The 13,190-nt window shown below is 40.8% G+C and overlaps 1 protein-coding gene across 1 annotated transcript; it reads left to right on the top strand.

Moving 5' to 3' along the window:
* Nucleotides 1-2,578: 2,578 nt before the first annotated feature.
* On the top strand, nt 2,579-7,035 carry LOC136436687 (2-oxo-4-hydroxy-4-carboxy-5-ureidoimidazoline decarboxylase-like). The gene is made up of 3 exons (XM_066430882.1): nt 2,579-2,805; nt 5,984-6,137; nt 6,679-7,035. Exons 1-3 carry the CDS (start codon nt 2,622-2,624, stop codon nt 6,866-6,868), a joined length of 528 nt encoding a protein of 175 aa, XP_066286979.1. The 5' UTR covers nt 2,579-2,621; the 3' UTR covers nt 6,869-7,035.
* The last annotated feature ends 6,155 nt before the right edge of the window (nt 7,036-13,190 follow it).

The following is a 13,190-nucleotide window of genomic DNA, read 5'->3' on the forward strand; positions in this document are numbered from 1 at the left end:
CCCAATACAACTGATGTGTTATTTCTTCTTTCTATGCAAAAGAGCACACAGATTAACCCACGGACTTCAGACGGATGTCTCTTTGTCTCCGGTGTAAGTTAACCTTTAATACGCCAGGTGTTTGTGAACATTAAAGTATGAAACGCCGTAAAAGGTAAAAATAACAAAAGTAGTAAAGTTAATCCTGGATTTTGGGCTTAGTCTAATGATATGACAATGACGTCATCGTCATAAATTTTGAGACGATACAAAAGCGAGGTGGACTGTATGCTTAGTAGACGGTATGTGTGTGTGTGTGTGCGTATATATATGTGGGTATGTGTGTGTGTGTCCGTGTGTGCGTATATGTGTGTGTGTGTGTGATCTCTCTCTCTCTGTATGCTTGTGAGTGTGTGTGTGTGAGTGTATGCGTCTGTGTGTGAGTGTTGTCGCTCTCTCTCTGTATGTATGTATGTATGTCTGTGTGTGAGTGTGTCTGTCTGTGAATGCGAGACTACACATTTTCATCGATTTTCTGACGCAATCCTGCTCGGTTTTATCTCCGACATATCTCTCCCCCGTCCAAAGTTTCAACATTCAATAAACCTTATTCACATTTCACACACTACTTCCCATCTAATTCTATTACCTTGACTATTGCCCTCTAAACTTGATAAATCATCGAACAGATTTTTCCAGGGAATGAAGATGTGGGTGTTAAATTCTCCACCTTAGCACCCTTCAGAAATGGTTTACGTGGGTATGTTAGCATTCACAATGTTACCATAAGCAGATAGAGCCTCTAAAGAATAACATTGTGTCTTCATCTGCACAATTTCACCTGTCTCCGGTCCCTCTAATTAACCATTGTCACTCTTTAAAGTCGTTAAAGACGCCCCATAAAACTGGACAATATGGTTCCTCATCGCATCGGACGCTCCTCTCTGACGCACTTCCTAAGGACGAGTCACCCTCATTTCACCGGAGCCAGGACAATGACTCATAACGCTGATCATTAATTTTCAATTCAGACATAATATATTTCAGTTATCTAGATACTAGTGAAAGGACAATGCCATTGGAGATTGAAAACTGACGGAGCTATTTTGCTCTTTCCGTCCAAACGTTTTCCGCTGCGGTCTCAGTTCCGCCCCAGGCCTTCCTTTCTGTGCACTGTCCCGTGACGTCTGCTATTAAAGTAAACCAGGTAGATAATCGGTCAGGGAACATTATCATAAGTGAACGGTCACGGAGATACAACAATAGGACCAGGTCTCGTCAGGACACGGCATGCTAGCCTAGATCATGACTGGGTGACGAGGGGTAGATAGAAAGTATGGCTCTGTAATGTTAAAAGAATTTGACCAGATCACACTGTCACTAGTACTGGGCGAGCCCATTCTCCCTTAATCTTACGAACAAATGTGGTGGAATATTAATGTTGATGATATTCATTCCTCTAACACCGACCCATATAACGTCCCCCGAAAAGACGATCTGACGGTTCTGACCGCTGAACTTCCTACTCAGATGACATCACATACTAATACTCTTGGAAGCGCCGGTCAAATTTTGAAGAAATAAATAAATAAATAAGGAAACAAACAAACAAACAAATTAACTAACAACAACAAAAAGTTATAGAAATTACATCCTAGCTACGAATACATTGCTTTCTTGTGAGCTTCATGTAATCTTTAGAATATAACATGACAAAAAGTCCGACTCCTTACTTCAAATCTATTGCAAGTTTGAATTACACAGGCAATTATTGTTGGGGTTTGGGTCGGCTTTATTTTATTTTTGCAGTTCTTTCTGCGATGATTTTGAACACTTCTTTCTGAGACTATCTGCACTTCTTTTGCGACAGAAAAGATGCCGCAAAGAGACGTGCTAAAACAAACCGAAGCCGTATATGGCGTTGCTTGTAGACCAGACCCCAGCTCCTGTGTGGTCTGTAGAACTCCACTGGTATTTCTGAGACAAGATTACAGTGATCACATGGCGGAAGAGGAAACCGCAAGTGCGCATGTAGGGGAGGCCTGCGCACCGCAGGTGTGTCGTGAAACTTCCAACAATTTCCCTTATCTGTAGTTACCAACAACCTTTGGTTGGACGTTGTCGTCACCTTTCTACGCCGCAAAGATTAATCGTCTTGTGGAAAATTACCACAGGTATTGCCCAGGGGTGTCGACACGGCTTCCCGCCAAAAATGCATCTCAAAGCAGATGGTGGGAGGAACGACTGTAGCATGTCAGGAAAAACGTACAGTTCAGAAAACATTACGATCTTCCCTCACAACAACTGCATGGAGATTTATAATGACACAGAGTCAATTCAGTTAGTCAAGAAGGTTTTTGTTTGCTCTATGAAAATGATTAGAACTGTTGCAGGGGTATCATATGTCCGTATTCAAAAAGATCTCGGCTATTTTGGGATACATAATTATCAACTATCCCCAACACACGTAGTCCGTGGGATTGTGATCTCAAAATCAAAGTCTCGGTCCTTGCAGCTAATGATTAGGACTGCACATAACCGTCTGGCTGTCATAATGTTAACCTTTGATAGTAAACAAGGTAAACAGGTGGATTTTACCCTTCGTCCCATGCGCGTGACCTTTGACCCACCTGTGGACCAACATGGCGTCCTTGGCGATTGCGGAAGTGAACAAACTCGATTCTGAAGAGTTTATAGAGATATTTGGGAATGTGGTAGAGAACTGTAAACTTGCTACCGCCGCCGTGTGGTCCCACAAACCGTTTCAAGACGTCGATCACCTGAACCAGACGATAGCGGACTTTCTAGATGCCTTACCTCAGAAAGGTAATGATCTGTGAGTAACGTAATCTGATATAATTTATGGGTTCGGCCTGACTGCCCCAACTAGTCTGTTACATGAGTCGAGTTTGTGAGCTCATCACAACCAATAGCTTCTCACTAACACCAATCAGTTTCTGTTTTAACGATTACATCAAATAAAATATTTTCTTTCACTAAAACAATGATGATCTATAAATACATCGTACACAGTATTGCATACTAGTCCTAATAGTAGTAACGTTACTACATTAGTTCTATAACGGTTGTGTAACAGTAACACCGCATTATATTTGACAATTGCGTAAAATGCTTCCTCTATCACTTCCCATGGACTTGGCAATGGTACAGTCCAAATATCATTCAAATCCTTTTAATATGTCAGTTCGTTAGTTAGTTTGTGCTCCTTTGCGATGCCTAGGCTCCTTGTGATGAAAGACTGATGGAGTTAAGGTAGGAGGTACAGCACATTGCATCGCGTCTACCGAACAGACGTCATGAGTGCAACGACAAAGGTCAACAAACCCCTTCTACCTGCCCCAGCCGGGCCGTGGTTAATGAGTAACCGGGACCCATTAAGGTATACACACACACGTTTACTCGTTCCTCCCCTACCAAGTCAAACATTGGACAGGGCCGTGCTTTGAGGGACCCTTTCTTTCTTCCATGTGGGTGTTTTTGTTTCAGCTACCCAGACGGCAAACAAACGAGCCTGTCCGTGCGATGTGTGGGGCAGGTGTGCTGTACTGGACCATTCATGGCACTAACGCTGGTCTCTTTTCACACAACACTGTATAGTAGTACAGCTACTTGTCCTACTTTCTACTGATCACACAATTCCTTGATTTCCCCCCGTTGTTTACATGGGTAATAAATCTTCACTGGAGTTTCTTATTGAAGTTCATGTCATCTATTTCTTAGACATTTTTATGTGTTTTTTTAAAAACACGGTACGCTGTTTGAGGATTAGCTTTTCTGTCTCATTATTAAAAACATTTGATGGTATATTTCGTGAGATTGACAATATATCGCAGCAGTGATTCAAAATGCAAATCTGTGCCAGGTACCATTTGTAGCTAAAAATTCTGAACGGAGAGGGGCCAATGGGATGTTTGAACGTCTTATTCGCCATAGATATGTATTGTAAGTAATTCAGAGAGGCTTTACAGTAAGTTTACTAAAAGTTAATTCACCTATGTGCTGTATGCGTAGTAATAATTTTGGACACTGAAGACGTTGTGTGTGTGTGTGTGTGTGTGTGTGTGTGTGTGTGTGTGTGTGTGTGTGTGTGTGTGTGAACATGTTAAACGTATTAATCATCTATTCTAAGTAATTTGTAGAGCGGTAGTAAACGTTCCTCCCTCTTGTGTTGCACCTGTCTGCGGTTCAACCACTTTGTTGAATTTCCTGAGTACTTCGGCTGTTGACCTCTGACATTTGGGCAAACAACATGATTATTTGACATCGTTGTAAATCAATCCGCCCAGCGTATTGTAAACTCCTTATGGGCTGATATCGCGTGCTGGGGGACGCACACGGCGGGAAACATTCTTACCAGAAAGGTTTTAATTATTTCAGCTCTAACTTCATGAGGGATGTTTCTTCTGACGCTGTAACATTTCAATTGGAGATCAAAATCATCTGCGTGCACAAACTATATTTTTGTGAAAGGAATCTTTTTGTCACGGGACTGTCGTCTGAATTATAGGCTTCGTAAAACCACCTTCTTGATGAACCAATCCATTGATGTAGACCTGAATGGAATACCAAAGCGTTTACAAATGATAAAACTAGAAAAGATCCATTTGTTAAAACATCATTGGATATGCTTGTTTAATGACACAGTAATGACAATGTTCTAACGGTACGTCTCATGGTTCTAACGGAAACTAAAGAGTGAAATTGTGCTTGTTGATAAAATAAAGTATTCAGAACGAGGGATATATTTCTACAAGTCTCACGAACAGTGATGACGTATTTGTCTGTTGTAACAGATCCATTTCTATTTGGTCCTGCTCCTAAGTACACAGCCAGCCTTCCCATTTAGGAGTATCGTTTTCGAGCAAACATGAAGTTTTCACATAAAATCGCTCCCCATGGTTTGCCCTTGGCAAACAGCGGGCGGTGCCTCTGATGTTCGCGCCAGAGGGAACAAAAGCTATCGGCGTATTGCGCATGTAAGTGGGGGGAGAAATGATAGGAAAGTTTGCCGTGTCAACTCACGGTACAAGCAGACAACGCGCCGGTCGGTTTGTTGTGCCGACGCCGCGGCGGGCATGCGTCATAGCCGCCCGGCCACAGACTCACCAATGCGTTTTTAAAGATCCACCTTACTGCATTATGACAAGCCATTACTTCTGCCGCAGGCGACATCAAAGGCTCGGCAATACCTGAGTTACCTGGACGGACATGCTATTTTTTACTCCATTGTTTTCTCTGTGTGCGAATCGTTCCCAGCAGGTGACTAAAGAATAACGAACATGTTCATCGGTTCCTGGAAACGTCTGAGAAAAGTGTAGTATTGGGGGAGTGGATGGAATCACACAGTAAACTTTAAATGCTTTTACTGGATTCGAGGTGTAGATTTAGCAAAGTGACGGAACAATCAGACTGTCATTATCAAGGACGGTTCGTATTTTTGGGACGAAATTAAAAGATAGAATAGCCCTCAAAAACAAACGAAAAGAGGTTGAAAGGAAACTAAGCCAAAGCCATACGTCTGCTTGGAGAGTGAATCTATATTCAGTAGACTCGTATCAATATATTTCAATTCCCATTCTATTGGATGTGCCATATACTGCTTGTATTAAAGACATACAGCCAGAATTATACCCCCATTCAACTAGGACGGGGACCTCGCAGCGATCGCACTGCGACTTAAAATTTGACAGAGCTCTTTTTGAACGAATTTCAGATGAAAAAAAACAACAAATCTTTTCACGCTTTATGTGTTTTGTTATCTTTTCAGTCATACTTTTACATTTTGCATGATATTCCAATTATGAAGTCATGGGTTACACACATCCAATTTATGTCGCATTGAGGTCGCAGCGCGATCAAGTGGTATGGGCGTCCTACCCAACCAGTACCTGTTACAAAGGGCTATTTTTGGTATCAAAAACGATGAACTCCATGATTGTAGAATAGGACATTAACACCACATTTTCAACTATCTCTTCTGTAGGAAAGGAAGGTGTTCTCCGCTGCCATCCTGACCTGGCAGGCCGTCTGGCGCAGGCCGGCCAGCTCACCACCGAGTCCACACAGGAGCAGAAGTCTGCCGGGCTGGACCAGCTCACTCAGGACGAGCTCAGCACACTCACGGACTTGAACCAACAGTACTGTATTTGTTTAGTTCATCTTAGAACACTGTGGCTGACTGCATGTCCACTTCAACATTGAATAAATGCTAATAGGGTCACTTTTTCACATTTCCGGGCAGTTTGAGGAAATGAAAAGTATATTATTATAAAAGACAACAAAACACACAAACTAAGGAAAAAAAATTAGTAATGAGCATATATCTATTTTGTGTTTATTTCTTTAATTATATACACTTTTATTTTCATTCCCGCAATCAGCTCGAGCGGGCTCCGGTTTGGAAATATGATCTTTGATAATAGCCTAATGAGAGAAATAATGATTATAGCATACTACATAGGTAAGAAAATAGATTGCTGTACATGAAAAACATAAACAAGAACATAACGAATATACAAAACGAAATACGTCAAGTTAAAATCCAATTACAAAATTTTATATCAGTCCATATTTTACCTTCGAGATTAGTGGTCAGGAACGAATAGAGGTATTGAAATTACGGATGTCTGCTTTAAAATTATTTTGATTAAAAAACTGTCTTCTGTTTCCTGGGTCAAGGTACAAGGTCAAGTTTGGCTTCCCGTTCGTCATCTGTGCCCGGCTCAACAAGAAGGCCGCCATCTTGAACGGCTTGACGGAGCGATTGAAACACGGGGCGGAGGAGGAGACGCTGGCTGGGGTGGAGGAGGTGAAGAAGATCTGTAGGCTCAGGATAGCGGACATCGTGACGTCAGAGGCCAAGCTGTAGTTCTCTACAAGGCAACAACTTTACTAGCCTAGGTGCAGCACTGATGTAAAGAAGTCATCAGGCGCTTGGTTGTAGATCAATTTGTTCCTGATTGTGTTGCTGTAAATTATGTTTTAATGGAGCATGACAATGATGTACAGATAGAATGAAATAAAAGGAAAATTGTATTTTTATCTGCATTTTTTCATCATTTGTCATGTTTTGATAGGTAAGCTAGAAAGAGTCAAACATAAGGAATGTGAATTAAAATAACATTGAACAATCAAATTGACAGGGAAAGAGTAAGAATTATAGATATAAATTACAATATATTTGAATATAATAATTTATAAAAATAGTCTTGATATGAGACTTGTCGGGGAGATACTTTGTGGACGAAAGGACGAGATTAATACAAATGCTACTCTAATACTCAAACTGTTTTTTTCCAAATATGCACTTATAATAAAATATGAAAATGACTGATATGAACCACTGCCATTCGAAAAACAAATAAATAAAAGGAATTTGTGTCAATCCATTTTGGCGGTCTAATCTGAATTCCCAGACGTCAGTACAGCATAAAATATTGGTCTCAATAACGTACCATAAATCATTACTAGAACAAACGCCGCATGCCGCATGATATATTAGGCTTGGTTTTGCCTGAAGATCGCCGACTGAGACAAGGTATGTCTATATAACCTCCTTGGTATGAGATTGACCCCAGAATACACACTACCTTCAAAATACCTTTTCTTGGATTATAGTTTTTCTCCTACTTAGGTGAGAACGACCATAAACAAAATGAAAACAAACAAATACTGGTAGTATATATATATATATATACATGTATATATAAATATATATATAGAGAGAGAGATACCATGTTGATGAAATGTAACTATCGCTCTATGCATACTAAGTAGTTTGAATTTCCCCACAAAGTGTGAAACATACAAATATTCTTTTATTCTATAAATCAAATTAAGATGAACCTTAATGAACAATGTCACGTTCCCACGTCATATGCTGATATGAAATGTTTTGTAAGCTTTGAAGTGAAGGAAGCAACATCACAAATGCTGAAATTCTGTCTCTTCGTCTTTTTCATACGACATGCAGCAATGCACGTACTCACATAAGTAGAAATCCTTTACCTGTCCGCTTTATCGGTAAAACAATAGGCAAGTTATTACCCTTGTTTAGCTTCAGACTGCCCGTTTTATTTTACCTGCTTAAGAGGGAAGTTGTTAATTTTCATGAGATAAGTACGGCAGGTTCACAGGACGACAAGGTTTGGATTCTGTCGTAAAATACGCCGACGGTTCAACATCCGTGCACGGAATATCCCTCCGCATTGACAGGACGAGTAAAGACCCTCCCTGTCATGTTTATGGCGTGTTTTGGAGAGATATGTCGATTCTGATACCTGTTAATTATGTGATGTGTGAGTCTATAATCCCCCAGTAACACTCATGATTCAATTCATAAAGTAATGGCAGATGGGGGCCATTCTCCGCATCAATATCAGTTTAGCTCCGCGTTAGCTCGTAAAAGTAGCAGCGGAATGGGGGCAATAACTCAGCAGACGTGGACGGCATACTCTTACACAAATCTTACCCAAACTGCCGAGGTAACGACCGAGACTTCGCCACTAGCACTTCTGTGATAACCTCTATCAGACCAAATTGGTTGCTGAAAAACAAACTATGGTACAAATTTGTTAACTAGGCCTGTAAGGTGAAGGACTTGTTAGAAGAGCTGGTACTGGCACAGTGAGATCCATCGTAGGTCGTCGTACGAATTTGATGTCGTAAGATTTTCCAGCAGGCTGTTACGTAGCTGAATCAACCACCGACAAAGATCTAAGACACCCCTTTCCGCAACATGACTGTGGAATTTTGTACGACACGTGCCCGACTTTATCCCAACAATATCTTCGGTTTGCGATCGTACGACAATCGTGCGACGAATGTGACCAGGTCCTAAGAGCTAGGCTGAGTCTGTAGTTGCCAGCTTGCTTCTCTAGCCGCTAACTAGTACGGATTCTTCTTTGGCCAAAAAAGTACCAAATTATACCATTTTTTCAGTAACAAACGTTGTCTGGTTGAGACCACTGTAGCGCTTTACATACATAAGTTCAATGGAGATGTAATCCCGGCTACAAGCGTCGCGCGGAGAAATCCAATTTTCCAGCTCATGCCCCTTCTTATCTTCAGATTGCCCCGCCGTCTTAAAGGTTATCACCTGTCGCGATAGGGAGAAGGTGATTTGGGAGGGGGCTACTCCGGTAAAGCTTAGCGCCGATAAGTTCTCTGTGGCTTAAGTCCAGATTCCTACCGTTGGAATTTATTCATTCCGTATCAGCCCAACATGTGACCGTTAGTCCAGGTTAAAACCATCTTTTGTTTCTAGCTATTGAAGAAGTTGTTATCTTTTCGTTACCCTGGGGCCTGGAGGACAGCCATATTTTTTTTTCTAAACACAGCCATCCCCGTACTCCCAGTTACATTTGCTGTAACAAAAGGTCAAGGGTGTACAAGATGTTTGGACGGCTGAATGCTGAGGGGAATCGTCATGGCTAGCTCCCAGGGCATATACAAAAACCACGCCAAAATTAGTACTGAGAAGGTCAACTTTGAAGGGACAAATCTCGTCTTCAAATACTTTTTGAATTCTCAACTGACCTACGCGCGGTTGTCAAGACTTGTCGAGATCACGGGACACATATAACAGCCTCGTTTGACATATTATACGACTGATTGTATGTTGTGCTCGAAGTACTCAAATCGGCGCGTCACAATATCTTTATTGGTTCAAAGCTTCGTTTTTACCTTCCACCTAATGAAAATGTAGAACACAGTCAACGTTTCAAAAGTCCAGTGCTTTGAAATTCGTTCAAAGCCGTGAAGGTCACTCATCTCCATGCTCATTGAGTCATTCCGTTCTATGTGGAATCTCACAGAATCAAGACTCATTTTGCCACACTGGTAGAATTCTTTTGTTGAAAAAGCTCAGACTGAAACTGTAGGTAAAGGAGAGATTTTTCCAACAGCCTGTCTAGCAAAACTCGTAGTTTATATGACTCATGAATGTATTAGAGCCTTGATTAGAGGTTCAATTTTACAGTTACACTGTATAGACTATATGATAATTGTTTCCTAGTGCGATCTTGTAGAAACCATACACTCGTAGTTTATATGATTCATGAATGTATTAGAGGTTCAATTTTACAATAATACTGTATAGACTATATGATAATTGTTTCCTAGTGCGATCTTGTAGAAACCATACACTCGTAGTTTATATGATTCATGAATGTATTAGAGGTTCAATTTTACAATAATACTGTATAGACTATATGATAATTGTTTCCTAGAGCGATCTTGTAGAAACCATACACTCAAAGTCAAAGAAATATCTGTTACCTTAATTCTTAATAACACAGTTAGTATTTCCAACCTCCTTGGTATTTCGTTAGACATGTCTTTCGGCTTTCCTTTCTCTAGATACTTTACACAGTAAAAATACTGTAAGCATCTTTATCTACTTGATACACATGAAAGTGCAAATCGACAGTCACACGGTCAAATCAGAAAAGGCTACTACGAGTTGAATGTAGAAAAGCCATATGCTAGCCCAGTCTCTCATTGTTTGACCAAGGAGGCTTATTTTAACCTCCTTGGTTTGACATATATAGACAGCATAACTACTTCTCACTGTCCTCGTCATCTGGTGCGTTTATTTGAGACTTTGAAAAGCAAACGTCTGAAATAATTCTGTGATATCTAACAGTGTTTTGGTTTTCTTTCCCCTCAGTAGTTTATCAAAATACTCGTGTCATATGATAATGCCGATGAAAGGTAAAGAAATACATGCCTCAGTAAAAAAAAAGGACAAAAAATAAAATATATATTGTGCTGCATGGTCTTCATTGCAACTTCCATATCATTATCAAAGCCGAGATTCCCTGGTTCCATATCCAGTGTCTAAAATGACATCTCGTTTTCGTGAGATTAATCACATTGTTGATTAAACCGTTATCTACAAAGGAGAATCAATTAATCCTAATAAATCTAAACAGACCGTTCGGTGCAATTGTCCTTCAGTGTTCAATGCCAAACGTCGCCCAGTGTTGATCATAACCGTGTACAAGAGCAACAAGGGATCATTCTTCGAGTCTCTAAAAATAAACAGCTGTGCCACAAGACATTTTACGGATCGTGGTTGTCATTCTGTCGCCAGTCCTAAGTGCCGCTCATTGCACTGGGCGAAGTCGCCTTCCTTTGTCCTCCTCATTCCAAACGTTAGAGCATCTACAACAACAAGATAATTGGGCACGAGCGGAACGCCAATAAAGTCTTTGGTGGTCCTCAGTTTAGAGTCTTCCTCTCTCCTTGACAACCGGCCGGCGCGACCAAAACTTTCGCCGGGCGGTCTCCAGGGACGGGCCGGCGCGACGTTGTGCCGTGTAAACGAGCCTGTGCGTATGTCGTCCATTTTGTGGCGCGGTGCCTGTGTGCCGTGACTGGCGCCACGCTCCCGCTAATGGTCCGGCCAGGACACCCGGTCTCCCCGCGGCCACCACGGTAACAGGACGAGGTAATGGTTTTATTGAACGATGCTACATTCAGAATGCTGATGGGATTCGCTCGTCCTCTCGTTGTTTTGTTGTTGTGAGTCGGTGCACACAGCGAGCGTCTCAATCACGACAATACGTCAAAAGGGAAAGAAAATTTCAAGCTGTCTCGAAGCAGTGAAACGAAAAAAGGAACGCATTTTACATAGATCTACAGCAATCTTGTGCGCGTCTTTTAGACGGAAATCTATCCATGAATCTAGTTTGTAAAATCTGGTATGAAAATGCATTGTCATCGATTCCAAACAGAAAGTATTCCTAGCCCTGCGAAATTGAGTATAAAAAGAAAATTTATATCATCATAGTATAAACCGGCGGTGAGCAAGGAGCCTTTCCAAGAAGCACACCTCACCTCATGGTACTAGTTTCCTTTCACGTTTCATTTCATACTAGTGGTGGGAGCAAGGTCTCTCATAATAATTATTTCCAAATTGTCTTGTTATATTGCTCTAAAAGAGGGAAAAACGTAATATAAAGCAAGACAAAAATTTACCACGAAAAAACCCAAAGGGATCTTGACTATTTAAAATAAATGCCCAGTCTGTTTTAAACCTGAAAACTATATAAAGTTCTGATGAATTGAGAATTGGAGACTTCAAAATAAAAACATAGAACACCTGGTGGAAAGTGTAGTTTCTGGCAATGCTGTCCACTTCGCCTGATGTCGGGGAGAGAAGACGATTTACGTGGTTTATGGACTGTTCTAAAGAGACAGTTTATCTAAGTGCTTTTGTCGTGTATGTGAGAATTTCGGTTTACACCTTAATTATACCTGTTGTTACAGGATGAAGCAAAAAGCAGTGTGTATGGCTTCCGTTAGGTGACCTGCACGGTCTGTGTAATATCTGGTACTACTGATCCTATCTTTGAACTGTTCATTTTCTTCAAATACATGAAAATGTCATCTCATCTTGTCATGAGAGTGTCACGAATGGAAATGTAGAAAAATTTAAGGTTTTATAACTCTACCTTGCAACTAATGGTTTTCATATGTGGGGTAGCTTTTGAATAAAATGGACTGAGAGCTTTATTGCATATTTGTCCCCCCTACTAACAACAAATGTTCAAAGTGGATAGATACAATGTATACTGGCTAGCTAACATTAAATAGATTCAACTTCTCTTCGCTTTTTAATAATACAAGAAATAGAGGAACAGATGTATCTTGCGATAGAAGATTTGTCTAGCTGCATTACAAATATGAATTTGTCTACATTCTACTGTACACATTTGTAACGAATACAATTTTGGTTGTTGTTGTTTGATTTTTGGTGGATGATTGCTGTTTGATCTGGAAAACAAAATCGTCTCCTACTTTCCCAATATGTTTCAGTCTGAACTCAGATGACGCTCAAAAAAAGAAAAGAAATGCCAAATCATCCTGAGTAAGTTGTGTTGTGACTGCCCTGTGTAAGATATAGACCATTGTTGATATTTGCGCCGGCCCAACATTCCCACATACCTCCCAGATGTGGCGCACAGATAACAACTACTTCAACCTGCACACACACACAGGTGGGACCCGCGCACCTTTTCCCACTTCTGTAAAACTAGCCCAGAAAATGTGTCAAAAAATCTTCCCATAGGACTAGATCTATTCCTTTTTCCCCAGAGGAATACAGTAGTAAGCATAAGTGTAGCTTACAAAAGCATATGTAGGATATTTTGATGGAAATATTCTGACAAAGAACACTTACGTAC

The sequence above is a fragment of the Branchiostoma lanceolatum genome, chromosome 6, assembly GCF_035083965.1.
Source record: "Branchiostoma lanceolatum isolate klBraLanc5 chromosome 6, klBraLanc5.hap2, whole genome shotgun sequence".
Classification (NCBI taxonomy): Eukaryota; Metazoa; Chordata; class Leptocardii; order Amphioxiformes; family Branchiostomatidae; genus Branchiostoma; species Branchiostoma lanceolatum.

What these genes read in the sequence shown, in the direction of transcription:
- LOC136436687 (XM_066430882.1), top strand. Translation starts at nt 2,622, where the DNA reads ATGGCGTCCTTGGCGATTGCGGAAGTGAACAAACTCGATTCTGAAGAG. An exon ending in AGATGCCTTACCTCAGAAAG is followed by an intron (nt 2,806 to 5,983) that starts GTAATGATCTGT and finishes TCTCTTCTGTAG; the next exon opens with GAAAGGAAGGTGTTCTCCGC. An exon ending in CTCACGGACTTGAACCAACA is followed by an intron (nt 6,138 to 6,678) that starts GTACTGTATTTG and finishes TCCTGGGTCAAG; the next exon opens with GTACAAGGTCAAGTTTGGCT.